The sequence below is a fragment of the Pomacea canaliculata genome, linkage group LG8, assembly GCF_003073045.1.
Source record: "Pomacea canaliculata isolate SZHN2017 linkage group LG8, ASM307304v1, whole genome shotgun sequence".
Taxonomy (NCBI): domain Eukaryota; kingdom Metazoa; phylum Mollusca; class Gastropoda; order Architaenioglossa; family Ampullariidae; genus Pomacea; species Pomacea canaliculata.
The window spans coordinates 19312972-19340394 of record NC_037597.1 but is presented as its reverse complement, the minus strand read 5'-3'; the positions used below and the strand labels follow the sequence as shown (position 1 = coordinate 19340394).

The window sequence follows — 27423 nt, the reverse complement described above, 5'->3', positions numbered from 1 at the left end:
AGTTATGGCCTTCAAAGTAATTTGAAGTTTGAAACATTATATCAATAATGTAGCGATGCAATTTTCACGATAAGACACTTTTTTTGTTGACAATTACACATTTCTTTATGAAAGATATTTCACAATTTTTTGAGTCACTGTGGCTGGAAGTGTGCTTTTGTACATGCAGGAGCATTCTAGCATGTGTGCATACAAATATGCATATACACCTGTGTGCACATCCACATACATACACAAGTCCTGTCATTATGAGATCAGAGGAGCTATACACATGTATAACTACATATGACAATCAAGGTTAGGTGTCAGTTTCAAACTTTTTCTTGACTGTGTCAAGTTTTAGACCCCTACACAAAATCTCAACAGAAATTTTGCAGGTCACAATATGGTATAGTTAGCACCCTGTATCCCCTCTATCCCTTATTCCTAACCCATTCCTACTACTACCTAGCCTTAAGCTCACCCCAAACTCTGATCTCTGCCCATGCATGTGTGTGTCACTACAGAAACTAAGGAAATAAGATGTGTTGAGGTTAGAATTGTGTGTGCAAGTTCTAACACAATGAGGCATGTATGAGGTCAATCACATAATACTCTGTGTCCTTGCCTTTCCCTTGGAGTGTGGGATGCCCAAAGGACACTGATACACTCCCCCTAAGAGAGCAGCCAGAGCACTACTGTATCCTGCAACAGCTTCTGGTGATGACTTCAGCTTCTCCATGCGCTCCACACAGCGGTCCAGCAGAGGGGTCAGCTGTGAGGGCAGTGCCACAGCAATGCTGCCTAGACACCAGGAAGCTGAGAGGCGGGCCGCATGGCTTGGGTGTATCAGTACTGACACCACTGGTTCAATGATGCCTACAACAGATCATAAATACAATTACATCATGTAAACATTGCTTATCTATTGCTGTATGATGTAGCTGCTGAAAATCCTTGTATTATGCACGGATTTTCACAATTTTATCTGTTATCTCGTTATCTAATATTAGTCAATTTTTCTTATGTTAATCTCAAAATGACCTCAGCATTTTACTGTATCTTGCTAAGTAAACTTTACATTTTCTCTCTGTGTGTGTAGGTCTAGAAAAAGATGAAAAAGAGAGGTACACCAAGCTCACCAACAGCCAGGTGAAAGAACTCTAATTACACAGACTACTTATCACTGTTTCTTACCTGTAGCAGGTTCCGCCACAAGGGGACTAGCTGAGGTGCCAAGGCGAAGAACCAGACTCCCTAGCTCATGCAGGGCACACACTAGCACATGCTGACTGGCTGTCAGGTCTGTTGTCTGGCTTTTCCCTTCTGCTGCATCAACTGTAGCCTCCCCTGGTTAAGATAGTAAATTAAATTTGAAGATTATTCTAAAAACAACAGAACCTGATTGAATACATTATCACTTCATTGTTTAAACACACAAAAAAGCAGAGGGGAATTTACTAAAGCCATTGTGTCTGTATTAATTTTGTCTTTGACATGGGGGATGGAATGACCAAAAATCAATTTAAACTTGTGTTCCCAATACAAGCCCATGAGAAATTTCAATTACTATTTCAATTTAAAGAAACCAGTGAGCTGGCTTCACTGTCACAAATCACTTCAATATCAGCCACCGACTCACCAACAGTGTTCATTTGTTTAATGATGATTTGGCAAATCTCTTTGGCAGCAGCAATCTGTGCTTTTTCTCCCAACATGCCTCCAATAACAGACTGCATGATGAAGAGAATGCATTTGCGAGCATAAACAGCGTCCACATGAGTGGGTGTGGCCCGTGGGTTGGCCACCAGATCCAGTACATGATTGAGGAAGATGGAGATGTTGCGCTCTAGCCACAGTCCCCCCATGCATCTGATGAACTCTACATAGGCCTGTCAAAGAGGAAGAAGCATTTACAATAGACAGAGTTCCTCCACCCTATAATGTGCTCACGGAAGGTACTGCAGCAATGCCTCCATGCTAGCTTGACCTTGAGCTCATTCAATATGGGAGTATTGAGGTAACTGAGCTATTGCTATGAAGATGTTCACATTCAATATGGAAGTATTGACTGACGCAACTGAGCTATAGCTATGAAGATATTCACACTGCCAGGTGCGAACTGTATAGGAAGAGTTAATACAATACACAAAATCAATAGCAAGATGAATAGGTAAAACACATTAGAACAAAATTTCACTTTCAAAAGCACCATGTCTAAAATGAATCATGGATAGTAACTGAACTGCTGTTGACTAATTAAAAATAAACTCATAATGCTATTTCAAAATCTGATTAATTTTTTGATTGTTATTTATGCTATCATCTAGCTATTTAGTAGTTATCAATCCACCTCTCATACTCTTTTTCTCTTTATCACACACGCTCTCAGACACATATATGTATACACATGTACATATGTACATCAACACAACAATCTATAGAAATAAGACATGATGACTGGCCTATCGCCAATGGCCATAAATTACCCATCCCTGCTGACACCATCAGTCCCAACAGTTAAGCTTTCCCACTGTTGATCATTTATTTTTGACTACATTCATTTCATGCTTTAGAAACTGAAGAAAGTAATGTGCCTCACAGACAGGATAGAAGTCCCAGGTCTTTCAAAATAGCTCTTGAGGTGCACCCAAATGTTTTTCACACTTTTTCAATCCGTTTATCATACTCCCCTTCCATTTCCACCCTCTTCTCTATAGCTCTGTCCTATTTACTTCCTACAAAGTTTCATTTCCCACACACATCTCACTTGATCTTTCAAGATGGCTTTACATCACACTTCATCTTTCACATTGCTATTTCTCAACATGCACACTTATAAAAAATGATGCTCCTCATTTGAATCAATAAAATATAATCTAGCTAAATCTTTTAATAAAGAAACAGGTGGCTTGCAGACAGGCTGGCATTTTCTCATTATTTTTCAGATTACCTTTATTAAAATTTGGGCTATATGTTTTTGTCATCCTGGAAACATTTTTGTTGGCAAGACTACTAGAATCTCTCATTTCCGACAAGTATTTAATTATACACATCTTAATACTGCAGTTCAGCTATTTCATGCTCTGAGGCACACAATCATCAAAATCAAAAATAAATGTCTGCAACAAAATTTTCAGTGAATCATCACACAAGTCAAAAGGGAATGCTTCTTCAATTTACAAATAGGCAAAAAAGAACCCTCTGGAATGGTATGGGCATCTGCATTCATGTGTCCTATCTATGAGTTGATTATATATTTGGATTGCAGATGGGTTGACTGAGAACAGATAACACGTGGGTGTAGCTATAGGAACACCAAAGCTACTATTTCTATGTGTCTAATATAAAATTCTGTTGGAGTGGGTGCCAATCGTCAGCTAAAATTGCAGTTAGTTTGTTGATCAGAAGCTTATCTCCATGTCATTCTGCCCCCTTCTTATCACCCCCTCCAGCTTTTCTATTGTTCTTGTTCAATTTGTGCTTGTCCTGCTTTATTTACAATGTTTCCCAACGCAGTACACTAGACTAAAAGTCATGGTGCTGCATATAACAGAAGTGCAACATACTTGCACCTTAAAAGAGCCTGTCACCCCCGGTGTACAGTTGCTCCATGGCTAGTAAAAAAACCGTGGAAGATCTTTTGAAGAAATTTTAAAAATGGCATAAAAACAGCATGACTTAAGCAAAATAAGGAGAAACTTTCTACATACATGTGTGATTCCCACGCGAATCTCTCGGTTGATGCTGGCGCTCCCTTTGATCATCTCCCCTGCTGCTGACCCTTTTAGAAATCCCATGCCGCCCTTCAAGAAGCCAGAAGCCAGGATGTTCAACACATCCTCCAGTTTGGCTGGCTTTACTTTACCTGCATGTTACATGTCAACGCACGTGGATGCTATGTCATCAACTCTCATGTTTAATTATGATTAAAACAAAGGCCTAAAATTTCTAAATTGTATGAAGTGCATGGGATGGATAAAATTCTGCATTCAGTTTACTGACTGATGTTTAGTAACTATTGCTTAATTAATTCCAGAACATTAAGAAGATAAGAAAAGCAAAACAACAGACAAAAAAACCCCAATACTTTAGGTTTCTGAGAACTGGCTAACAACTTTCCCAGAAATCTGCAACAGCAGACTGTCATATTTTGAACAATGTGCACTTTTGGAAGAATAAGATTATAAAAAACACAACCAAAAGAATATAATTGATTTCAGCAAATTAGAAGTCCAAATACAATTTGTTGAAGCTTCCTTAAAAGATACTCTACTGAGATAGCCTTCTCACCAAAGAAGTGCCACTCACCTATTTGAACTTTAGTGTTCTGAGCACTGGCTAACAAATTTCCCAGAAGTTTGGCAACAGCACAACGGACATCATAGTTTGAACCATCAAGTGCACGGAAACACAGTGAAGCCACAGTCTCCAATTCAGTGCTGCTCATGAAAGGTGCTTCTTTTACAAGTTCATCCATGCACTGAAATTTAAAACAAAAAAGCCCGTTTATAATAGGATCAATAGTTTTAGATTTAAAATGCTACAAAAATATGTATTTTAAAACAACAAAAATAGTCTAATTCTATAGAACTGTTGGACAGTGAGTACAACAGAATCAACACATATTTCGTTTCTTAGATGTAAATAAAGAAGGAGAAAATTAGAAAATTCATAGCATCAAACACATATGATGATAAGATCACATCATAAAAAGATAATCAATAACACACAGCCTGGATCACAACTACTTTCATCATGAGACCTTTGGTCATTCCACATTGACGCAATAGCCTGGATCCCATAAGTTAAAGACACTATGATAATTTGATAATGTCAAAGAAAATGGACCAATGCATTAAAGATTAATATCTATCACACAACATTTTTTGGTTCTATCAAGAAGTAACATTAAGATGCTGGAGGAAACATCAAAATAACTATACTAATAATGTTAAGATTTTTAAAAGATAAAAAATGTCTGGTGTATTAAATTTTTTTGTCAGTACTTGATATGATCATCTGACCCTGAACAACTGAGATAATCATTACCAACCACACAAAACTAATATCTTTAAACTTAAAATTTAACGTCTGACTTAAGAATGTATTATTTAACTAACTTAAATAATCTTCTTGATTAATAATTTGTAACATTCTGGTAGTTTTCTTTTGTGTCTTCTACCAGTGTTTTCATATGGATTAGATTAGTGCTAGTACGCAAGTATCAAGTCACTTATATTCTGTTTAACACACACATACTAGGCATGCAGGCACATTCTCAATGTTTGAAGCGTGTATTCTGCAAGGTGACTGTTAGAGCAGCGTCAGAAAATACAATGACAAAATCAAAATGGCACTTTCATTCTTCAAAAAGAATATTATTTCCTGGATTGAACAGTTTATTGCTTTTTAAAAGAAAATAATCTAAATATGACATCAGCTGTGATAATCTTTTCACATTTCATTCCCAAGAAATCTCTCTATATATAACACACACTGGTGCGCTTGCGATCTGTGGAGGAAAACTGACAAGGTGTTTAACCCTCAGACAAAATAAGTCCAGGGACCATTTACTATGAAACAGACGCTACAAATATAACACTGCCCTTTTCATCTGTTTCTTGAGGACTGCCCATCCCTTCCAAGCCTCTCCAAAGTGTGTGTCTTGCCAAGTGCCGGCATGAGTTTGCAGGTGGGCACAATTCTGCTGCTTACAGATTATCACAGCTGATGTCATATTTAGATTATTTTCTTTTAAAAAGCAATAAACTGTTCAATCCAGGAAATAATATTCTTTTTGAAGAACGACTGAGCAGGCCTCACTTTATGCCGTAAGGAATCGATAAGTTGTTTATTGGACTCCTGTAGCCAGTGTAGCTTAGGAGGACCGATTATGGCGTAATGTCAGATCAATACCATGTTTTACATTAATATTATGCCATAAATGTGTGTGTGTGTGTGGAGGTGGGGGCACACACAAGCACACATACATGTGACAGATACACAGAAAAGGAATGAGGCTTTTAGAACAATTTTACTAAATTATTATTATTTGTCTACAACATGCTTTTTGCTAATTTCAAACTTAAAACATCACAAACCAAAGTTCCTTAACCCCCTTGCTCTGCTTCAAGCTTCCTGACCTCGTCCTTTAGGGGACCTTTGTGTCCTGCATTGTTCAGAGCGCCACGCCTTTCTTTTATGTTGTACTCACACCTCTCGTTAGCAATCTCTACAGAAATATGGACGTGCTTATGTTTATACATGTAGTCAACGTCTGCTGTGTTAGCCGGTTTACAGACGTGTTCACCTATCTTCCTCCTCCTCTTACCCCATCCCAACTCCATATCTTTATTTCTCTGTGTGTCCCTTGCAAGGTGGCATGTCAGACTACCCTGCCAAAGAATCTGTGGCATCTGTCCAAGTGAGCGCTAGCGGCAGCTGCTTGTACAGTCTGCACCTTGATGTCTGTCTCCCCTCTCCCAACCCCGTACCTCAAAGACGATCGGGTATTGCAGCTCCTACCTTAGCGATAAAGACCAGGGAATCAACTGGCAGATGGACTACCTGACGGGGACGGGGAGGGCAGGGTTAGGGCGGCACGTAATGCGAACGGTATGGATGTCTGCAGCACACGGACACCTGCCTGGCGGCGCAAGATGGTGCGAGGAGAGGAAGGGGGGAAGACTGGGAATGGTGCTCGGTGTTCAGGGCTCGCGACAGGCTTTCAATGCAACGTGATATATCGGGGTCCGCGACGTTGCGGTAGTTTACTGTGTTGATGTGGTAGACGGTCTAGCTTTGCAAGTCTCCATGAGGCTTGGAAAATCCTGCTGCAGACAACAACCTTTCCCCGAGAAGTTTCAGCACACCATCGCGGACGGTGCCTCCGACACACCTTACAGGTGTCTACATTCTTACCACACCCGTCCTGGCACTCGTCAGCGGGTAATAACTCCTACAGTCATCGACAGACGCCGTTTGTTTATGCTTCACGGGCCATCCTAGAATCCTCTTTGTCTACATTTTTTTTAAATATATATTTTCGGACCACACAACTTTAGTCGGCATATGTCTGTTCGTGGATTGGTGTTTCACGCTGAGGCAGAAAGTAAGGTGGTATCATGGTAAAGCGGCCGATCCTGCAAAAGATATCACACGGAGAGAAAAAAAAAAATAGTGCGTGCCCAGCACGAGATCTGAACTCAGACCACCTGGTTGTCACTGTACAGGTGACAAGCGTTTAACCGTTACCGAAGTCTGCAAGTTTTTAATCGTAACAGGTGTCGGTCTTCACTTGTCTACATGCCTGCTCGTTATGTGTTTCGTCTACACCTATACAGAAAAACAACAACACTCCTAGGCATTCGGCCGCTTTCATCTCACATTCTACCAGTAAAGTGATCAGGGAACAAATACATCAATTCTCAAGAGATAGAACTCTCCAGGGGGCCGACAGAACATAGCCGATGCGAGCTCGCCACTGCTGCGCCTCGATGAAGAAAAAAAAAGTGGGAAGAGTGGAAGCAAGCAGACATCATTTTGTGAGGCATGCAACTCGAAGGTGAGGCGAGGGCTCCGTGCTGTGACGATAAAACATAGCTACAAAGCCAAAGACAGCGTCTGGCAGGAAGGCACGCCTTATCCCAAATAGCGCAGTCTGACAGGAGAAAGGGGGAAGCTGTGCATTATTAGTTATTTCTCCATGCGGTGAAAAGCTTTTATTGGGATTACTAATATTACTGCAGGCGCTGCCCGGAAAAAAGGCGAGGCGTTGATAAAATACATCATAATGAAGCCGCAGCAAATGGCGTCAGCATGAGAATATCTATCCAAGCCCTCGTGGCAGCCTCAGGGTCAAGAGTTCAGAAAAGAAAATAAATTTCCAGGCTGGCGAATTGCTTAGCGAGTCAGAAAGCTGGATCCTGTTGATCTTCCTGTGAGTCGGAGCTTAGCACGGTGGATAAACAAATAACAAAACGGCGATATAATTTTTAACTGCTACAACTCTTTGCCGATCTTAAATGGTCGTTGAAAAATAGTCAAACCGTTAACGCTGAGTTTTGAATGCAAACGGTTGGAGATAAAAGATGAAAAGCATCGTCATCATGATCTTACAAAATGAAGTTACAGTTGAATAGTAGGCTGAAACCGTCAGTGACGAACACCTATAATTTTTAATTCTTTTTAAAAAAGTTTGTCTCTGGGTTGTCCAAATTTCCAGACCATTTCTATTTCCTGTTCTATTTCAGGTTCTAAATGTTCTCCCTCTCCCCATCATCACCCTTCCTACCAGTGTAAAAAGGGACAAGTTCGGCTGTTTGCCAAGATAAGGTCTACAGGTAGTCCTTTCTCATCCTTCCGCTCTAACACATCAGGGTTATCAATTTATATATTCACTTTTTTATTTGTTGTGCTGTTGAGATTCCAGGACTGGTGAAAAAAATCTTACCTCAGTGGTAGAAAACATCTGACTGCTGTAGAAAAAAAAACCACCAATAAACCTTAGCATTAAAACAAGTATTACTGCCCTACTGGATGCTACAGATGCTACTGTTACAAATGTTTCAGAAAGCAAGGTCCTGGAGTGGTATGACTACAAAGACTCTCAGCATGTATTTGCTGTTTCTCAATCCTCAACTGTCTGCATGTACCCGCTATTTTTAAATTCTCGGATATCTGCAGATGCAGATACCTGCTGTTTCTGGCATTCATCCACTTTTAATGTGCCCGGAAGACAACTTCATGTGTAATTAGCATGTAACCCGTGCACCAACTCTTTCTGTTAGCGCGCGCACACACATACATACATACACACGTCTGTCTGATGCTGGGTTTTCCTCTGACCGACTTCAAGAACATTTCTACTTTGGGGTAGATGTTCCAAACTTTATCAGATGATGTTTGAAAATGAACAGGCGAGCTGACAAAACGATAATGAGTTAAATTTCTTACAGACTACTTGATAACATCCTTCGGAGAAAGCTCTGCTCCATTCGTCTCCAACAAGGGCTAGCCAGTCTCTGACCACGTCATCAGTCTGACGAAAGGTCGACAGCCAAAGGAGGTTCTACCGAGCGGCTTCGAGACCAATTTAATGCGAACACAGTTCTTTCGAGGAAAGAGCCGATTAGTCGAAGATATTAAAGGTCAAGTGGGGTTCATTTTTCCCCGTAATAACTGGGTAAAAAGTTTAGTACACAATGCTGTTTAACCAAATGTGGGAATATAACCCCTTCGCGAGATACACGCAAACGAACATTCCCCTGCAGAGGAAGAGCTCAACAACACAGACATCAGGATTGTATATGATACATTGTTGCTGCCAAGGCTTAGGTCAGTGGCAGAGCTGAGACCATATATTAGGAATATATGTGTATAAACGTGAAGTCACAGATGGCGCATTAATATTATAGATGTATCTCGAGACGAAAGAGAGGTATTCCCAGATATTTTGGAAATAGTACCCTGTCTGTGTTTTTGTCTTTGTACATGCGAGTGAATGGTACTATTTCTTCTTCCCTCCCCCACACAAACAAACACCAAGCTAGTACACAAACTAAAGATCGCCCCCACCCCCTAAACATTTCGTTAGGTCGTTGAGTAACGCGCTTGGAGAACAGGGAGACTCGTAAACAGACAGAAAAACAAAAGATCAAGCAGGAACAAAACATGCTTTCGTTGGGAATTCTACGGTGTGGCCCGGTGCTCTCCTTGTCAGCACGCTGGCAGCCCTCAAAGCTTTTTGGAAAACACCAGGATTCTGGCGTCAAAATGTCTGCCAGTAGCGAATTTCAGACGAGACTAGAGATGTAGAGCCGGTCGTGTAGTTGTTGCTGGTAAATGCCACGGACACGTTGTCTAACGCAAGAGAACGCCACGTCTCAAGATTTAAGATATTACAGGTGTCAGTCTGCACTTCCGCCAACAATCATGGAGACAAACGTGTAGACTGGCGGATCCTTAAACAAGAAGCTCCTTGTTAAGCAGTCAAAAATATTGTTACACGTACATAGGCTATCACCGCCAGCTTCGTCCATAATTCAACCCACAACAGATGCTGTCTTGGCGACAAGCGCTTTACACTTGAAACACAGAGAAGCCCTTCACTTACACGAAGAAACCAGCGTTCGTAACACTTGCAACAACCTAGGTTGGATTTTCGTAAGCACTTCCTTTTTTTTCTTTTTTTTAAAGTACAAATTCTGCAGACTCCCCACCGCACCACCACCATCACCACCACCACCAGCACCAGACGACAAGCGGATGTGCACGTTCCCCTGTGAAGAAGGAGCTATGCTGAAGCAGCAGTCTCTCCAGTGACGTGAACGTTCCTGCGATCAGCCACAAATGTTTCAAAAGAAAATTTGATCGCACGCGAAAAAGGAGAGTATAACATTTCCGCAGAAAAATGCATTCTCTAAATGCCAACAGCCATCTGCGAAAACATCAAAATAATGGTAAGTAAATGTCAGTTTGGTTCACAAGCAATGTTTTGCAGACAACTTGAGAGCGTCGAAAAGGGGCATGCGAACCAACAACGATCCCCCACCCTCCCAACAACCTTCAACCCCAACATGCTTGTTTAAAACCGCTGTTTCGTGGAAGGAAAAAACTCTTCTTCGTATGGTAACATCTATAACATCTATCGCACTTGCTGACAAGTCACACACTCAAAAAATAACTGGTCAAACAGAAAATGCCGGAACGAGTTATGCTTGAAAACAGCGTCGCCTCCTGTTTAACCGCTTAGTGCCCCTGGTGACTGCAGCAGGGGCAAAAGTCTTCGGCACAAACACATAATCTGGATTGAGCTAAAATACATTTTATCTGACAGCTGTGTGCTAGCCATCCAGCTAGCAACTAGCAGCGCACTAAATTATGTATGGTCCGTGGTTTGACACACCACCAATCAAAAAGACAAGCGCAGCAGCAGATTCTGAGCGTCTTCGCCAAGGAACCGTCCTATCAAGGGACCTTTTGAGTGCTAATCTCAGTTCGCAGACTCCATGTATCAAGAACTTTTCTCCCTGCCAGGAAAATGTCTTCCTAAGCCATAACCATCAGAATTTCCGATGCAGACTTTGGATTTTTTTAAAAAGGTGTTGGCTAATTCGGTGTCCGTGGTCGGTTCGTGACGTGATGGCAGCGTGATTTAACGCCCACAGCGGCTTCTGCAATCTATCGACTGCTCCACGCTATTAGCCGGCAGCCGTTCTTTTGCTATTAAACTGCGCCATTTATGGGTCTGTCTGTACTTCTTGCTCAGAGAAAGCTTTTCATAACATTTGTAGATATAGGAAAGTCTCCCTCCCTCTCTCTCCATCTCGCTCTCACACACACACGAACGCAAACATAGATCAGTACACACCAAATCGAAATGACGGAATGGCGAAGAAAAAGAGACACAACGAGAACAACAAAGAAACAGAAACGAAAAGATCAACAATGGACAGAAAGACTGAGAGGGACAGACACCACAGCCACAACGCTCTGGAGCGGATGTAGGTAGATAGCTATCTAGTCCAAGTGGCATTTCCAAGATAATTTTTTTTTATCCCCACGCCGACCTAGTGAGGAAATGCAAGGATGTTTCCCCAGGAAATCGCAAAAATTCCCAAGAAACACGTCACGAGCCTTTTTCGTGGGGGCCTGGTGGTGGTTTTTTTTTTTCTCCTCGAAACGCGAGTGGACAGTCTGTTGTTTGCAGGCCTGACGAGAGGGGGGGGGTCTGGTGTACCCGGGCCCGCGGCTGTCAAGGGGGCCCGGCCTTGGTCAGTGGATTTTTTTTTTTCTTCTCCTTTTCTTTTTCTTTTAAAGAAAGGTCTAAGGACAGAACATCCAAGCATTACACATGCAGAAGTTGAGTTTGAGCGTAGATATTGAGATTCGAATTGTAAACATACATTATATACTGGGAAAATAATTTACTATTGCAAGTACTAGGGGCCCGGAGAGGTCTGTCCCGGGGCCCGGGCTGGCTCTCGGCGGCCCTGGTTGTTTGAGAGGAATGTAGTCGGAACACCCACGGTACGCATGCACGCCTCCCCCAGCATGGACTGGCAGACTTTTCAGCTGGCGAGTGCAAGACGACGAGAGCTCACAAAGATCACAAGCTCTTGACGCCTTTACGTTGTTGGGAGTCAACACGACTTCGTGCGAGAGGATGTCTCACCTTTCGATCCCGCCGGCAAGCCATGAGTACATACACCGGACAACATTCAGAAGCCACCCCACCCGCTAAAAAAATAATAAATAAAACAGACGTAAGCTATCTCGATCACTTTTTTCCGACCTTGACCACAATGTTCTCGAAAGTATTTTACACGAATAAGCAAATCGCCTTCTTCGATTATTAAGAAGTCTATAGTGATTCCTCCCTTTCGACTGTAGACATGTGTCTGTGATGTGTATTACGTGGGGAGGGGGAGGAAAGGAGGTAGCGGCCATTGTACAGCTTGTAAAAATACTTTATGTAAAGCATGTTGAGTCTAGTTATGGTTGGGAACAACACTAATGAGTTCTCTGATTACTGTCGTTGTTGTTATTATTATCATGCTACATAAAACGCAGGGAAAGTTCTCTTCCTATCGATTATCACATTTCGAGGAATTAATAAAAATTCAGATAAAGACCCTGTAGGAAAAAAAAAAACGTATAAAGCGCAGTTTATGTCTATTGATTCACAACTCATGTTCGTCGACTACAACTTAGAACATTTGTTCAAATCGACCCAAAACATTGCGTGCAATTAGCCAGGCTGGCCTTGGACAGAACAACTCTGTAGGTTTGTGTGATACCGGCTTCTTGAATAGGCTTTAAATCCTCTCTGCATACATCGCCACATTAAGTCATCTTGGCAGAAACGGTAATCTCTAGCCATACGAAACTATCGACCTCAGTAAAAACATAAATGACGATCACAAAACAAAAGTGTTTTTTTTTTTTAAATCAATGTCTGATTTGAAAACGCCAACATTTTTTTTTTTTTTTTTTTTACTTTTTGCGATCATGTTCCTAGAGCGATGGAATACGTTGGAAAACTATTCAAGGCAGCACCAAACTCTGGCGCTTCAGAACAATGTAAGACGAACACCATCGTTTGAAGAGCTCGAGGAAGAGGTGGTCATGTAACAGCACGTAAGCTAATAAATGTCACGAGGTACGTAAAGAAAGGAAAAGGCTGCCAGGACAAGAAACGGCGATGGACGATTGACGTCACCTACCAAACTGGCTCAGGAGACATTTTACTAGTTTAAAAACCCCGAAATGTTAAGCAATGTGAACTGAAAAAAGTACGACTTGAGCTATAAACTAAGGGGAGGAATCCTAAGGTGTTAAACAATTCTAGACTTGAAATGTCAGACTGAAATTAAACTGGATGGAACTGTGCATGGCTGGCTGCAAGGATTGAGTGGTAGACTTTGCTGGACAAAAAAGGAATGCTTTATGAGGCAGGACCTGAAAGCTTCAATTCTTATGATAACGTTATTCCTGTTTCATAGTATGGCCCCAGTATGAGCTACAGCTTAGTCGTGACAGTGAACACAACTCACCCTTGCTGCAGCCAAACGCACAGACATGGCACGGTCAGTGAGGGCCTGGCGCGCAGCCTTGTAGATGTCCTTGTGGCAAGATGACCCCGCTGACCCCAATCCTGCGACCAGCCGCTCCATCGTCTGCATGATCTCGAACCGTCCTTGAGACTAGGAAAGAGAATGGATAAGACCTTTGGTAAAATGAGAACTTTACAAAAGAATATATACACATATAACAAAACGTACGTGTGTGTGTGTCTGTGATCACCTCGGAACAAATCTATTCGTCCAGTGACTTGTTAACGCAAAAGATAAAATAAACAAACAAGCAGTTAAAAAAGAAATTTTCATACATGATATTAGAAATGAACACTTATTGATATGACAAAGTTGAAGGATAGGCTGCTTGTAACGCTGATATATAATATTATGTAAGTCTGTATGGTTAGCTTAAAAACAGTTTGTTGGGCTACATCTGTGCTGCTTGGCGATATGTTGCTTGTGCTGCTGACATTTTAGGTAAATATGTGCAGCTAGGTTAAACATAATAATAATAAGCGCACATCCCAGTACCAACCGGGCTCAAAGCGCTTTAGGTACAAGCACACCCCTTTATAGTGTATGCATCCAATGGACCTTCATACACAAAAACGTGTACACAGAGAGAGAGGAAACCCGGGTGAAAAAAAAAAACCTACGGTCAGCCCTAGAAGCAGGCGTCACAGAGAATTATGTCCGTGACGAGACTCGAACTGATACAGTTAATGACTATCTTTGCTTGTTTCTTGCTGTCATTCTCCCTCACCCCCAAAGCCCCTCAGCACGCAGGCGTCCGTGTTACGTTTACATAAGCGACTACATCTGTCCGTGAAAGAGTTGGTGGCCATGTTTGTATGTATGCGAATTCACGTTCATTTACGTGTGATCTGTGCTCCACCACCTTCTTCTATTGACTTTCCTCAAGCCTGATGGACACTTCACCGTGCCCTCAAGAGTCAGGACAAGTGTGTGTGGGAGAGAAAGTCCTCGAGCAAATACCTAATCGCCGCCTGGTGTTGAGCTGCTAATGATGCTAACGTCAACGACTCTCTGAGAGCTCCACTACCACTCATGCCATCCACCCATCCCCACTGCCATCGCCGACATGACAGAGGGCGGCATGAGGGGGCTAAGTGTCTCGCAGCTCAGGTAGACGAGCTGGCTAATACGTATCCACGGTTGCCAACAGGTGGGAACAATTTAAAATCCACAGCAATAATTTCGCGCGCGACACTCCCAAAGGAAGATGAAGGAGTTGAGGATTTCCCGTCAACGAATATTTCACAACCTCTCGACTACCCCTTTAGCCTTCTCTACCTCCCTTCTAGCTCTCCACACACCCCTACTCCTACAGAAACTGTCTCGTGGTAACCACAGAGAGAGCGTATGATCGAAAACAAAAGAAAAAGCCGACGAGGAAAAAACAAAGAACAAAACCAAAAGAAAAAAAAGGAAAAAAATCAAGAACTCGCCTCCCTTCGTTACCCATGGCAACAAAATGTTTCCAACAAAAAATAATGGCGCTTTCGTGTATTTTCTTCCAACCCACCCCAGCGTTTGGTGACGTAAGCAAGCGCAGGTCCCCTCAAGAACATCTCGATTTTCTTCGCCTTTTCTCTGCTGATCTCAGCCAGCCGCTGTACCCCAATAGCAACAACCTCGCCAGTGGATATAGCATCTATTGATAACCGGGCTTAACAAAATAATTACCTATGTCAACAGAGACGGTGAGAGAGAGGTGTATGTGCATTCGTGCGACTGTGTGCGCTCGCAGGATGTGTGTGTGGCGCTCGCGCCATCAAATTCTAGAACGATCGACTTAATCAAATCACTGATCAATATAAACGGTACTGGCGATTTCAGAGACGAGCGACACGACATGAAAAGTAGGATCGTGTGCATCAAAAAAAAAAAAAAAAAAAAGCCGAAACATCCACACATGGCGCTAGTTTGGTTTCAAGCTGCAGTGAATCAGAACGGAGCGCCGTGCATGTGCCACTATGCCGAGCGACACCCGTGCAGCATTATGAGGAAATAAGGTGGTTCTCCTCGAATTAACCCAATCCTCTTGTCTGATCCTCTCTGATAAGAGATGCCTTGCGCCCTGACAAGATAAGACAGCCGCGGCAAACTTTTATCGCCATTCCCAGGCAGCACACTCGGCAATGGACCATCACACACTGAAGTGTTTCGCGGAGGTCTTCCCTGATCCCTGCCAAGAACTCTGGCCACGACTCCACTGAAGCGTGGCCAAACTTTTTGTTTTTTGCAGATTCGTGGGCCGGGCATGAGCGCTTCTTGGAGTATGTAAATGAGTGAGACATTGCCCGCTCTAGGTGACCCCCCCCCCCAAAAAAAAAAACAAACCAAAACAACAACAACAACCAGCCGCTCAAATTACACCACGATAAAGACTTATTTTGTTAACAACTTTCCGTGAACCCTAAAGCATGATACTCCTGATAGCGAACAAAAGAACACTTCCTCTGTCGTCGTTGAGATGGGGGAGGTGGAAACTGTTCACGAGTGCAATTTTCGCAAAAGAAAAAAAAAAACCCACGGGGAAAAATGTGGACGAACGTATGACTAAGTTTGGCAAAGTTTTTATTTAACCGTCAGGTAAAAACATGGTCAAATTACATTTGTCTGGTTAACATGCTATCAAATACATGACAAAGTTCGCAATGCATCTGTATGAGCGTTATATAAAGACCCGACACTGTCACAAAGTCGAACATATCCCTTTACACCCTACAGAACCCTGGAACCCCACCCCCCCCCCTTTTTTTTTTTTTTTTTTTTTGAGGCGACACCAGGTCGTCTCCGGTATCGTCAGTCAGCCGACTGGTCGAGATCGGAGATCGTTAGCTGCGCTGACCAAATGTCCAACCGTCTGCGTTTTCTGCCAGCGGCGACGCCCTGAAAGTCCGCAGACCGCGCGCTGGTGGAACCCCACGACTGCTGCAGCTTCTCATTCACATCCTCTCCGTCACCTGCCGTCTACCGCTAGCCTCCCCCCCACACACACACAACTCACTCCCCTCTTCCCCCTATCATTTTCTACCTCGTCTTTTCCGCTGCTGACGCAGAGCCGGTGCGTGAAGTCGGCTACTGTGTAGACTAAATCTTTGGGCGACTTTATCAGCAAGGGTTTTTTTTTCCCCAGCATTCTCCACTCAGGCAATGGGGACGAAAGCGTTGCGGGGAATGGGAAAACGCTTTCCCTTGTTCGCCCACCGATTCAGGGCGACGAAATTTCGGCGGATACCAGAAAAGCAACCACCGCTTTACGGCACTCGGAACTTTTCATTTGCGAAATTCTTCGTGCGCGTTGCAGCGTTAGAACTAGGCAGGGTGTAGTGAAAGTTATAAATGCTCTTTATCTCTCCCCCTTCCCTCTCCATTCGACTGGCAAAGTATGCAGTAAACTATCCAGACACGACATTACCAAAATTCTTAAAAAATAAACAGCACATATCTGCATGAAAAATGGCACACGGCCAGTTAATCTTAGTACACATATGGCAAGTCATAACACATCTGTTTCGATTTTAGAGTGATTTTTCCTCCCTATATCAGCTCTTTTCTTCCTCCATACCCATTGCATATGCATGTGTGTGTGTGTGTGCTCGCATGGTTTTTTGGGGGGTTTGAACGGTTTTTGTTCAAGACTTAGGTTTGGATGTGGATATCAGAAACAAGCGCTGTCTGTGTGTGTGTATATATACGCGCGGGAGAAAAAGAGAAAGGGACAACACGTTTCTCAGGAACCATCCAGCGACAAACGTCTGCCTTCACTCCTCACTCACTCTGCCTCCAGCTTCATGGTGGCTGCATTCTTCTCTTTCACTTGTTGCTGGCGTCACACATTCCGGCCTCTCGCGCAGCAGGCGCGCGACCAAGGCCCAAACTGCTTACCTCGGCGTTCTTGAGTGCCTTGATCAAGATCTGCACGCTCTCCTCATAGGACCGACCCGTCATCCGGCCCAGCTTCTCGTACATGGCGCCCAGACAGGCGATGGCTGCCCTGCAAACAAGAGAAATCTTTGACACGCTAGCGAGGGGTGCCCCAACAGGCATAAACAGGACCTGGTGACCGATTGGTATGACAATAGTTCAACCATCAATATGGAGCGTGCACATCACCAAAGCTTGTTCATAATAAAAGCCACATAATTATCACCATCACTTATGCATCCAAAATAAAAATGTTAACAGCCAGTTACTCATCCACTTAATAGGCTGTTAATGAATATAACAGATAAATAAACAGCTTAATTTGTTAGTGTCATTATTTACGCGCTCATGGCGAGTTCTACAAAGTGGGTGGGGAAGGGTAAATCCACGCTTCACATTTTGTTTTCAAAACAGTTCGACCGTTCCCACATCCTCTCTACCATACAATCTGCACCCCACAATAGCCTCCTCCTCCCGTCACTATTTCTGCCATTTATTCTATCTTCCCTCATCATCACACTTCACTGGTTCTGCATTCTGCTTATCTTGCGAGGTCTCGACAATCACACAGACACAGATACATACACACACACTCTCTCTCTCTCGCTTGATGTACACACAGTGACAGTTTTTTCCTCTATTCTATACACACTCTCACATTCTCTTTCCCTCGCAGAAATAGGCGACGTAGCATATATTTACGCATGCACGCGCTTATGCTCCCTTCTCGATCTCTGGAGTCGTATGTCATGGGACACTGAGTGTAACACCGTGCTCTGAAGCCTCCACGGGGGTTGGGGGGGGGGGAGTGGTCAGTGCAGAAAAAAGAGGGACTGGCGCAGCTTTGTCAGCGAAAGTCGTTAAGTATCTGATATGTCATCGCACCACCACCACCACATCTCTTTGTCGGCAACGTGAATGGCGTATGCCACCCTCACACTCACCAACCCTGTTGCTCTAATGGGAAGTCTGGATAGCTCGTTCTGGTCCCACGAAGCTTATGTCACAAAATCTCTCCCACTCTCTCTCTGTCACGAATCCTGTTGGCTCGCGTGAGAAGCCGAAGTGAATGCAAATGTTTTCACCTTCTCAGTGCTGGCAGCCAAGGTCTGGAAGTCTGCACTATTTAATGGGCCGGAATGAGTACCGAACAAGATGCTTTTTGCTCCAGAATCCGAGTGAATAACCCCCACCCCACCTTTCCATTCTCGAAATACAGGATTACAGGCATTACCATCGCACAGAAAAGAGATCAGATTTAGGGAAATACGATCCAATACCGAACTCCGAACCATCATTTGGTGTTGGGGGTTGTGGGGACGGGGTTGGGAACCCAGCGTGCACACTGCTAGATCTTTGCTCCTGCTGTTTTCATTTACACACCGCAATGCTGATGCAAAGACGAACTGTGATTTTAAAGGCAAATACAAAAATGAAGGTCGCTGAATGGCTCGTTAAGCGTTCACCATTAGCACCGACGTGCTCGCTGTCAGAAAGCGCGTGATGCATGTCCCTTCATTGCCTGCACGTTGCCGCCAGTCGCAGGAAATGACGCATGTTTTATTACACGCTTATTCGTTCCGACAAGGCTTCAAATTTTAAAAATCCAAACGAATTTTCAGTTAAGATGTTGCACTTTCACTACCGCAGCTGTGCAACTTTCGGAACGTCAACGTCAAATCTCATGATGTCTGATGTACCCGGCCTAACCCCTCTGTTTACTCCTGCGAAAAGGTGGAAACGTGCGAACAGAAGCATTTTACACCGACTGCACTCCTCACCCTGGTTATGAACGCCGAACGCCCGGCGCTCCGGGTAGTGAGCCAAGTTTGATGGCACCAGTCCATTGTTTCCCATCCACAAAATGCAAGAGGTTACCAGACGCACCCACCCACAAGACCCAGTTAAGGGATTGTCATACTCTTGGTGAGAATTGTTAGGAGGGTTAAGTCCCCACTCCAGCAAGAAAAATACTACAGGTATTATCGATGCACTTTTGTTAATATCATCGCGACCTTTAATTCTGATGCCATGTTTTATGTCTATCGCAATATGACGTTTGATAACAACGACAAAATATCATCTTTCATGTCCGGCTTTTTACAAACTGTTTTACACCATGAGACCGCCGACCATCGCTTTGTAAATGTTTAATCCACCCGCCCACTCCCACTCCTCCCTCACTGCCAAATCGCTTATGTTTTCTGACCCCTTAGGAAATTGTGTACATGTGATAAGCTCTTACGTATTCACACACGTTTCTTCATGATGAGAAATCCTAATAAGTGTGAAAATAAAAAGTGTGCAGCTCTCACGACAGCGTATGTTTAATTGCTGACAATAATATTCAAGTTACTGCTTCCTCCAACAATTGTTTTTTTCATTATGACTTTAGTGCAGGAGAGTAGTAAGATTCCTTGTTGCACTCCCCTATCTGTGAACAATGAAACGACAAATGAACTGGTGAATCTATTCCATCCTACCCTTTCCAAAACAGTAGTAACGCCCCCTCCAAAGAACTTATCCGCCGACTCTCGGTGACCTAATGAACATGTATTTCTGTTTCAGTTTCTGAGAAACAGTGGAGGAACTTTTTCCGTCATTAGTTTGAGCGCAGCATCTGTGTTGTCATCATCATGTATGAATCAAAAAGCTGTCAACTCTGGCTCATTCTCTCATCATCGTCATGCACCTGGGCGATGTTCCAGGCTAAAGCAGATGAACTTATATGCACTGTCATCTGCCGATACTGCAGGCCGCACATCTGAGACCACTTTTACACTGAGCCTCTAGCTCAATGGTCATCTAAAACGCTCGCAAAATGCTAGTAGCTCAGATGACTACTCTGCATCAGCCTCGCTGGTGCGAGTGCTAGCGTGCTGTGTGCCTTACTCCCCAATCAGACACTTTTGCCGCACCCACGAGTCTGATCATCTTTTCCTCTACTATCCCACCTACCCCCTTCCATCTTCATTCCATCATCAATCGATACTGGAGCGCCAGATGAAGACGACGTTCGAATATGGCTGCATCAATTCTCCACCCCCTTCACCCCACCGCTACCCCCTCCCCACCAACTCAGGTTAATTTCGCGCCCTGCTGCGGCTGGCTAGTCCGCGATGTAAGTGTGCTTACAGGCGGGTGGGCAGGTAGCTAGGCGAGTCGTCCTTGTTGCGGATGATGTCATTGCACTTGTTGACGGTCTCGAACAGCGCGAAGGTGTCGCCAACGCTGAAGATGAGGGCCAGGCAGCGGGCCAGCAGCTTGCGTGTGGGAGGGCCCGGCGACTCGCTGATCTGGGCCGTCAGCTGCTCCACCAGCGTTTTCTGGCTGCCCTTGATGTCCGACTGCAACACGAGACAGACCCAGTCCATGAGCGACAACAAAATCCCTTCTACCAACACATTCATCACGCTTCATTACCCCTGAGAATATACCGTTATATGCAGTAAGTAGATTCTTCTGTATGCATTAGGGAAAGTATGTTTATTTGTGCACCTAAATATTTGTTCGTTGCTAACACAAAGCTAACTTAAAAGTTCAATATTGACCGAGTCATTAGAAAAGAATGCATTCGCCTCAATGTTATTTTGAGTAAGAGGAATTTCATGAAGGCAACTAGATCAGCGGGAAACCAGCATAAAAGTGCAGCTTGTATATTAGCATGCATGAAAATTGAAATACATCAGGAGTCTATGAGGCGACACTTCATTTCGTTAACGAGGAAAGCCGTCAGGTGTACCGCGTCAAGCCTCCTACAAGCCTACCTCGTAGACAGGAAAGCACTGGCTCATTATCAATCCAACGGCAGTTTTGTAAACATTCACTTCACATAATGATTAGCATACAAACCGTCGTCTTCCACTTCTGTGCTGCCTAACAACAACGTAGCTGACCCGTTTTGTTAAACTACAAAAGGCTTTGCAACAAGAACTGTCGGAAGATGTTCATCTAATCAGTTGAGTAAACAGAGCAAGAGGGTTTAAGAAAAAAGAGAGAAATGAGAGGGAGCCTGCAGGTCCTTCGAGGATTTTGTTGGATATCGGGGGTAATCAATGGGGTTCCTCCTCTCCGCGGCTGCATGGGGACGAAACCCACATATCCGTCTGCATTAAAAATGTAAACAAAAATATGACTTGTGTGTGTGTGTTGCGTGGTCTGATCCAGTTAACTGCCACTTCCCAAACAAAATCAATCGGGACGGATACCCATTTATTACTGTTATTACTGCATGTATTACTGCTCCATCGTGAAACCAGACACCCAAATTTTCGAAATTTTTGAAGAGCAAAAGCGAAAGCCTCTTTTACAGTGGCGGCTGTGATGTCTGCAGCGAACTTTGAAGTATCCAGTCCGGTCATCTTCGACCGTGGGAAAGGTCGCGTGTCGGACAAAACGGAAGTAGTTACTGCAAGCCTCAACGATCACTACAGGACAAACAGTGAAATTAACGACGACTGACGACGACGACTGACGACGACGACGACGACGACGAACGAGAATCGAGGACCGCGGCCATCACACAGGTAGCCCATCTATCCTTTCGGCAAGCTGCTCCACCATACCGCTAACAACCACTTGAATACATGTACAAGATCCAGGACAGAATTGTTCTTTCACGAAAGGCCTTTGTGACAGCCTTGTTACCCGCTGCGTCTAGTCATCCTCCCACCCACGCACCCTGATGATCTGCTCACGAGGTCAGGCAGCATACAGGGGCAGAGAATAAACGAATGGATTTTTTTAAAAATACTTTTAATCTCCTTTAAAATGGCTGTCGGTTTCATTTCCAAACTACACAGCATCCAAGGAGCAGCTAAAATCTTACAATTCTCTTCATCTCTTAGACCACCTTGCTGAACTATTCTTAAACTTCCTGGACAGCTGCGAGTGTTACTGGCTATGAAAAAGAGCCGGCCTATTGAGCGGGACCATAGAGTCTATGTTATCATCCTGGCAAAACAGTAGCATTCCTGAGCAACAATATATAACGAGTATCTCATCAGCAGCTCGCACAAGAGAGCCCATTCATATTTTCTCTCATTAATCAGGCACTGTTCACTCAATGTTTAATGCAAAACATTCAGCTGATAGTTATTACTATATATCCTTCTCAATTCAGATTTGGGGGGGGGGGCCTGAGGGAAAGTCAGAGGAAAAGGGGTGGTGGGTTGGGGTAAAGCAAGGCAGAGAAATAGAGAGTTTATAGGAATAATAATAACTGCTCAGCTATTGTGTCTAATTATTCATTTTCAGTAATCATCATGAAATAGATTTTGTTTAGCTCCATTCTGTATAGTGATCTGCTAGCCTCTTAGGCGATTGTTTCGATAAGTAGGTCATTCCTATCATACCAAAGAAATTTCTCACAGCAGCAGATGCTGGCAAAGTTCCATGACAGCCAGAGAGATGTGTACACAGTACCATGTCCCTGCATGTGTCACAGTACTCAATAGTAATGGTAGTAGTAGAAAAAATATTAACAATGATTCAGAGAGAATATCTTCCAACTATACAGGCTTGATGTGATTATGGCAAATGGCATAAAGTGATACATGAGCAAATATACACATAAAAACAGACACAGAAAACAATATTGGATAGACAGGATAATCTCTTTTCCTCTCACGCATACAAAGTTAATATGGCAAAAAAACTATATAACACAGAAAGGCTTCAGTAATGGTCTGCATGTGGTACACAAAATTTGACAAGTACTGATTTATCTTCCCAAAGACATCTGCGCTGAGCAATATATAAATGAAATAACACAGAAGAGATTCTGTAGTCTCCATCATGAATACTCTGATACCATTTACAGTTCTTGTATTTGGGGCATAACAACAAAGGTAGCAATGCCTATCTAATAAATAATTGATACTGTACCAATTTATCAAAAACTGAGACCTGCTACTGAATGAAAATAGAGTTCACCCTAACAAAAAATAAATAGTTCAACCTAACAGTGTATAAATAGTTCGTCCTAATAGAGTATAAATAGAGTATACCCTAATAGAAACTGGATTTTAAAAAAAACCTAGAAGAATAGAAGAATTCCATGCTGCAGATGATAAAAGGCAGTCAAGGTTTATTGGCATTAAGTGTCAAAAGATCCATAGAAAAAGATTAAACTGCATGTATGTGAGTATCTAGCATAACCAGACCTAGCCAAAACCAAAATCCCCAAATTTTTTAAACACACTCTATTTCAACTCATTCAATCTTCACTGCTGTCACTTCCACCTGTGCTTCGGCGCTTCAAGATAAGAAGCTGGATAATACTGGACTATAAAAGTGTCCTTAATATGTAATTTGTTCAGAATGATTTCTATCAGGTCTTCTTATTGCCAACATTCTTATGCCAAGGAAGACCCAACCAGCACTTGTATATATATATATGCATGGTACTCAAATGACAATCTTAAGCTAGAGATTAAGAGTCTTGGACCATTACACCTGGAATACAAGCTGTTTCAAGTTATGATGACCACCAAAGACTGTCAAAAGAGCTCTCAAGGTAAAGATGAGATAGAGCTGTCTAACTCTAAAGGGATTAGGGATTAGATGGAATACCTTCTTCTCTTGATAAGTTAAGCTCAGCCAATAATTTCCTCAATTACACACAAAATTGAATGTGATTCTTTTTGCTCACTTATAACTACAATTTCATCCATTGCAAATGAGCATTAACCCTTTTGTCAACTCAGCATAGTAATTACTTTTTGGCCTTCCTACATTCCTGGTTTTTCTAACCATATTTTATGTAATTATAAGAAAAAATACTTAAAATATATTTGCTATCTTTTTTTCATCACTTATTATGGTAAATGTGGACAAAAATGTATGCTTATGAACAGTAAATTTTGGATAAAGAACTACACGATGCGCTCTAGTCAGGAATGTAGGACGGCCAAAAAGTAAGATTTCAAAACATACTTCATGTTTTGTGCCAGGCAAACATGAATGTTTGAACCTGCACATGCACACGCACACGCGCACACACATGCATGCAGTCACACAAAAATTAATGAGTGAAAGCAAGCATGTCTTGCATGCCATTAAACATCTTGCAAATGGAGAAAAGAAAGAAAAATTCATATTTCACTGGAAACTAATTAAAGATTTGAAAGCTATAATATTAGAAAATAAGTCGAAGATTCACTGATTACCTTGTGTGCTGCAGCCAGCACTTTGTCCAAAAACCGCAGCCATTCAAATACAAAGACAGGACGTTTGGATTCTGGTATCCTTTTGAGAGCTTCTTCGTTAAGTAGCAAACTGTGTGCTGCCTCCATGCCAACTTCCTGCTGTCTCCTCAGATCCTTTGGAACTTCTTGTATTCTACACTTTGAGACCAAAAAAAAAAAAAATTATATTTTGTTTTGTTGTCCAAAATTATTCGTTTTTTTTTCAATTTTAAAGATTAAATACCTGCCTTTTATACCGTCACCTCGAGATATCAAAGTTAACTTGTAAATTAGATTTCATTTGTCCTATTAGTTGCCATGAGCATTAAAAGCTAAGTGTAATAAATCAAAAGACAAAGAATGAAATGAAGGCTAAAAATTGATATTTTGGTAGTATAACTGAGCTGTAGTGACTGCATCTATGCTCATTGTATTCAGATGAGAATATAATGACCACTTTATTTTGAGACCAATAGTCTTCTTATGTCTGTGTGTGTGAGTTTTTTCCCTCTGGTTTGAGCTGGCCTTTGATAGCAGGATAAAGCGCCATAGAATTTCACTTAGTTAAGCAATTCGTAAATGATAACCATATACTCCTAAATATAAATAATTGAAAATAATATTAAAACAGAAACTTTTGTGGCATTAATTTGTTATTACATATAAATGCCAAAAAGGTTTCTTTCCTAATAAAGAACATTTTTTACCATCTTCTGTTTAATGAGCAGTCAACTAGTCATGTGTTGCACTGTTCTGTATGAATGCATGCATTAAGTTCTATTGATTAAAAAATACACCAAGTGTTAATACCAGTTAATTAATAATTCAACAAATAATAAAAACTAATAAAAATAAAGTATTAAGTTTAACTCAGTCTTCACAATCAGTATGGTCAGCTATGAGAACTAGAGGTAAGATAAAACATTTTGATCTTTCAACTACATGTATGTCATAATTACTTGTACAACTTAGCCCTCCTTAGATGATAAACATCATTTATGAGAGTTTTTTCTTCTAGTTTACTGATACAGCCTTTTTTAAAATTTGTAACTGCAGGCCATCAAAGGCAACCAAATCAATGTACCCTTCCTGCAGTGACCAGAGAACTTGAAGCAGAGAAAACTTGCATCTCCATGACTCACCCAGAGTGGATCAATAGCAATTTTTTTTCAAACCCATGCCTTAGACACCTCCTTCTGACAATCTGAGAAGAATGAAGCCAGGACCCATGACAGGGAACAGCTACTGTTACTCTGTCACCGAATTGGTATACTTTATCATGAAGTATATAATACCTAGCACTTTGGTAGCCACAAAATAACCCTGGGATTTCACATTCTTACTAGCACAACAAGAAAATAAATAGTTAAATAGTTTGTTTTAAAACTGGTAAGGTATTTTTTTCTGTGTGGCTGAGCAATACTTCACAGTTAAATGAAGTAATACTCATCACAAAGTTTCTTGCATCAAACAGGTCCTGAACAGCAGACACTGATGATATCAATGGTAATTCTGTTTCCTTAACCCTTTTGATGTATTCAGCAATCATCATCATCAGGCATGCTTATTAGTTATGGAAGCTGTAAAATGTTATTGTGTGTAAAATTGCTGCTAATTTTTGTTTCACAGTATTATATATCAAACTGCTTAATCACTAATATCATATATAAAACTGCTTTAGTCACTAATATTATGTATAAAACTGTTTAGTCACTATTATATTAAAAAACTGCTTTGGTCACCATAAAATAAACTACCACAACCATTTCTCTTATGTCTTTGTCTTTCTTGTTTTGTGCAACTGTTAGTAGCTCTGGGAAAATGGTTGTTTTACGCCGTGCCAGCAACTAAGGCTATATCACAAGCTCTGGAAAAATGCCGAGAAATATAACGAAATATCCACTGTTCTGGTGCACACACTTCAGTCAAGGACAAACATGAAGGCTCTAAATAAGATTCTGACACTGTATGACTCTGTATGACTCATTCAAGGTACAGAAGATAATGAAGCCAAGTACACCAGGAAATGTATTTCCTTTAAAAAATGACTAAAAGCTGCTAGAACACAGCTAGAGAATAGGAAATAATACAGAAAAGAGGAAGCGCAAAGTACAGTGGCATATACTCATAAACAGTTTATTTCTGGTGGCTTATGATGAGTCTGATTTTTCAGTGTATATGGTAACACTTTCTGTACATACAATTTAAGTGTGAGTATACACAGGACACATGCATGCCTGAGCCCAAGTGTGTGTGTGAGAGAGAGAGATTAAAAAGTGAAAAAGCAATTTAAACTGTGTCAAAAATAATCTCTGACAGCAATAATAATAATAATATAAGGATGATGATTTAAAAACTGCAGGATATGCAATGATCAATTTAATTTTGCAACAACAGATACTTTGAAGCTGCATACTGTTTCATTAATGTGTTGTCTGATCAGTCATCTGACCTGGTCAGTGATCTGATCACTTGGTTATTATGATTTGGAACTGACAAAGATGACAAGCTGCATTTAAGGCTCTCAAAATAAACACCATCAAAAGTGTGTGATACTGAAAATATCTTTGTGCAATTATGTTCATTTCAGAGCAGTTGACAAAAAGTGAATGCTAATCAAAACAATGGCTTAAACTTAAAAGCTAAGTGGTTTGAAACCTGCTGTATACTTGGATCATAAATATGTCCTTTCTATAAAAGCTAGAACAAGCTCTCCAGGA

The 27423-nt window shown here is 42.0% G+C and overlaps 1 protein-coding gene and 1 long non-coding RNA gene across 5 annotated transcripts in view; one reads left to right on the top strand and one right to left on the bottom strand.

The window, feature by feature from the left end:
• Nucleotides 1-27423, bottom strand: part of LOC112570032 (HEAT repeat-containing protein 5B-like) — a 51479-nt gene that overhangs the window by 23370 nt on the left and 686 nt on the right. For 3 of the 4 annotated variants that reach the window (XM_025248213.1, XM_025248215.1, XM_025248217.1), the window contains exons 2-10: nt 24686-24862; nt 20652-20863; nt 17478-17586; nt 13539-13688; nt 4291-4462; nt 3693-3847; nt 1622-1871; nt 1177-1329; nt 608-858 (exon numbers count right to left, since the gene is read on the bottom strand). In XM_025248213.1, coding sequence (XP_025103998.1) covers nt 608-858; nt 1177-1329; nt 1622-1871; nt 3693-3847; nt 4291-4462; nt 13539-13688; nt 17478-17586; nt 20652-20863; nt 24686-24811 — 1578 coding nt within the window. In that variant the 5' untranslated portion in view covers nt 24812-24862. The remainder of the gene's footprint in view (nt 1-607; nt 859-1176; nt 1330-1621; nt 1872-3692; nt 3848-4290; nt 4463-13538; nt 13689-17477; nt 17587-20651; nt 20864-24685; nt 24863-27423) is intronic. The other variant, XM_025248214.1, reaches the window with a different exon arrangement.
• On the top strand, nt 20833-26162 carry LOC112570033. Its single transcript, XR_003100577.1, has 2 exons — nt 20833-20964; nt 25760-26162. It is a non-coding gene; the product is annotated as an uncharacterized LOC112570033 (long non-coding RNA).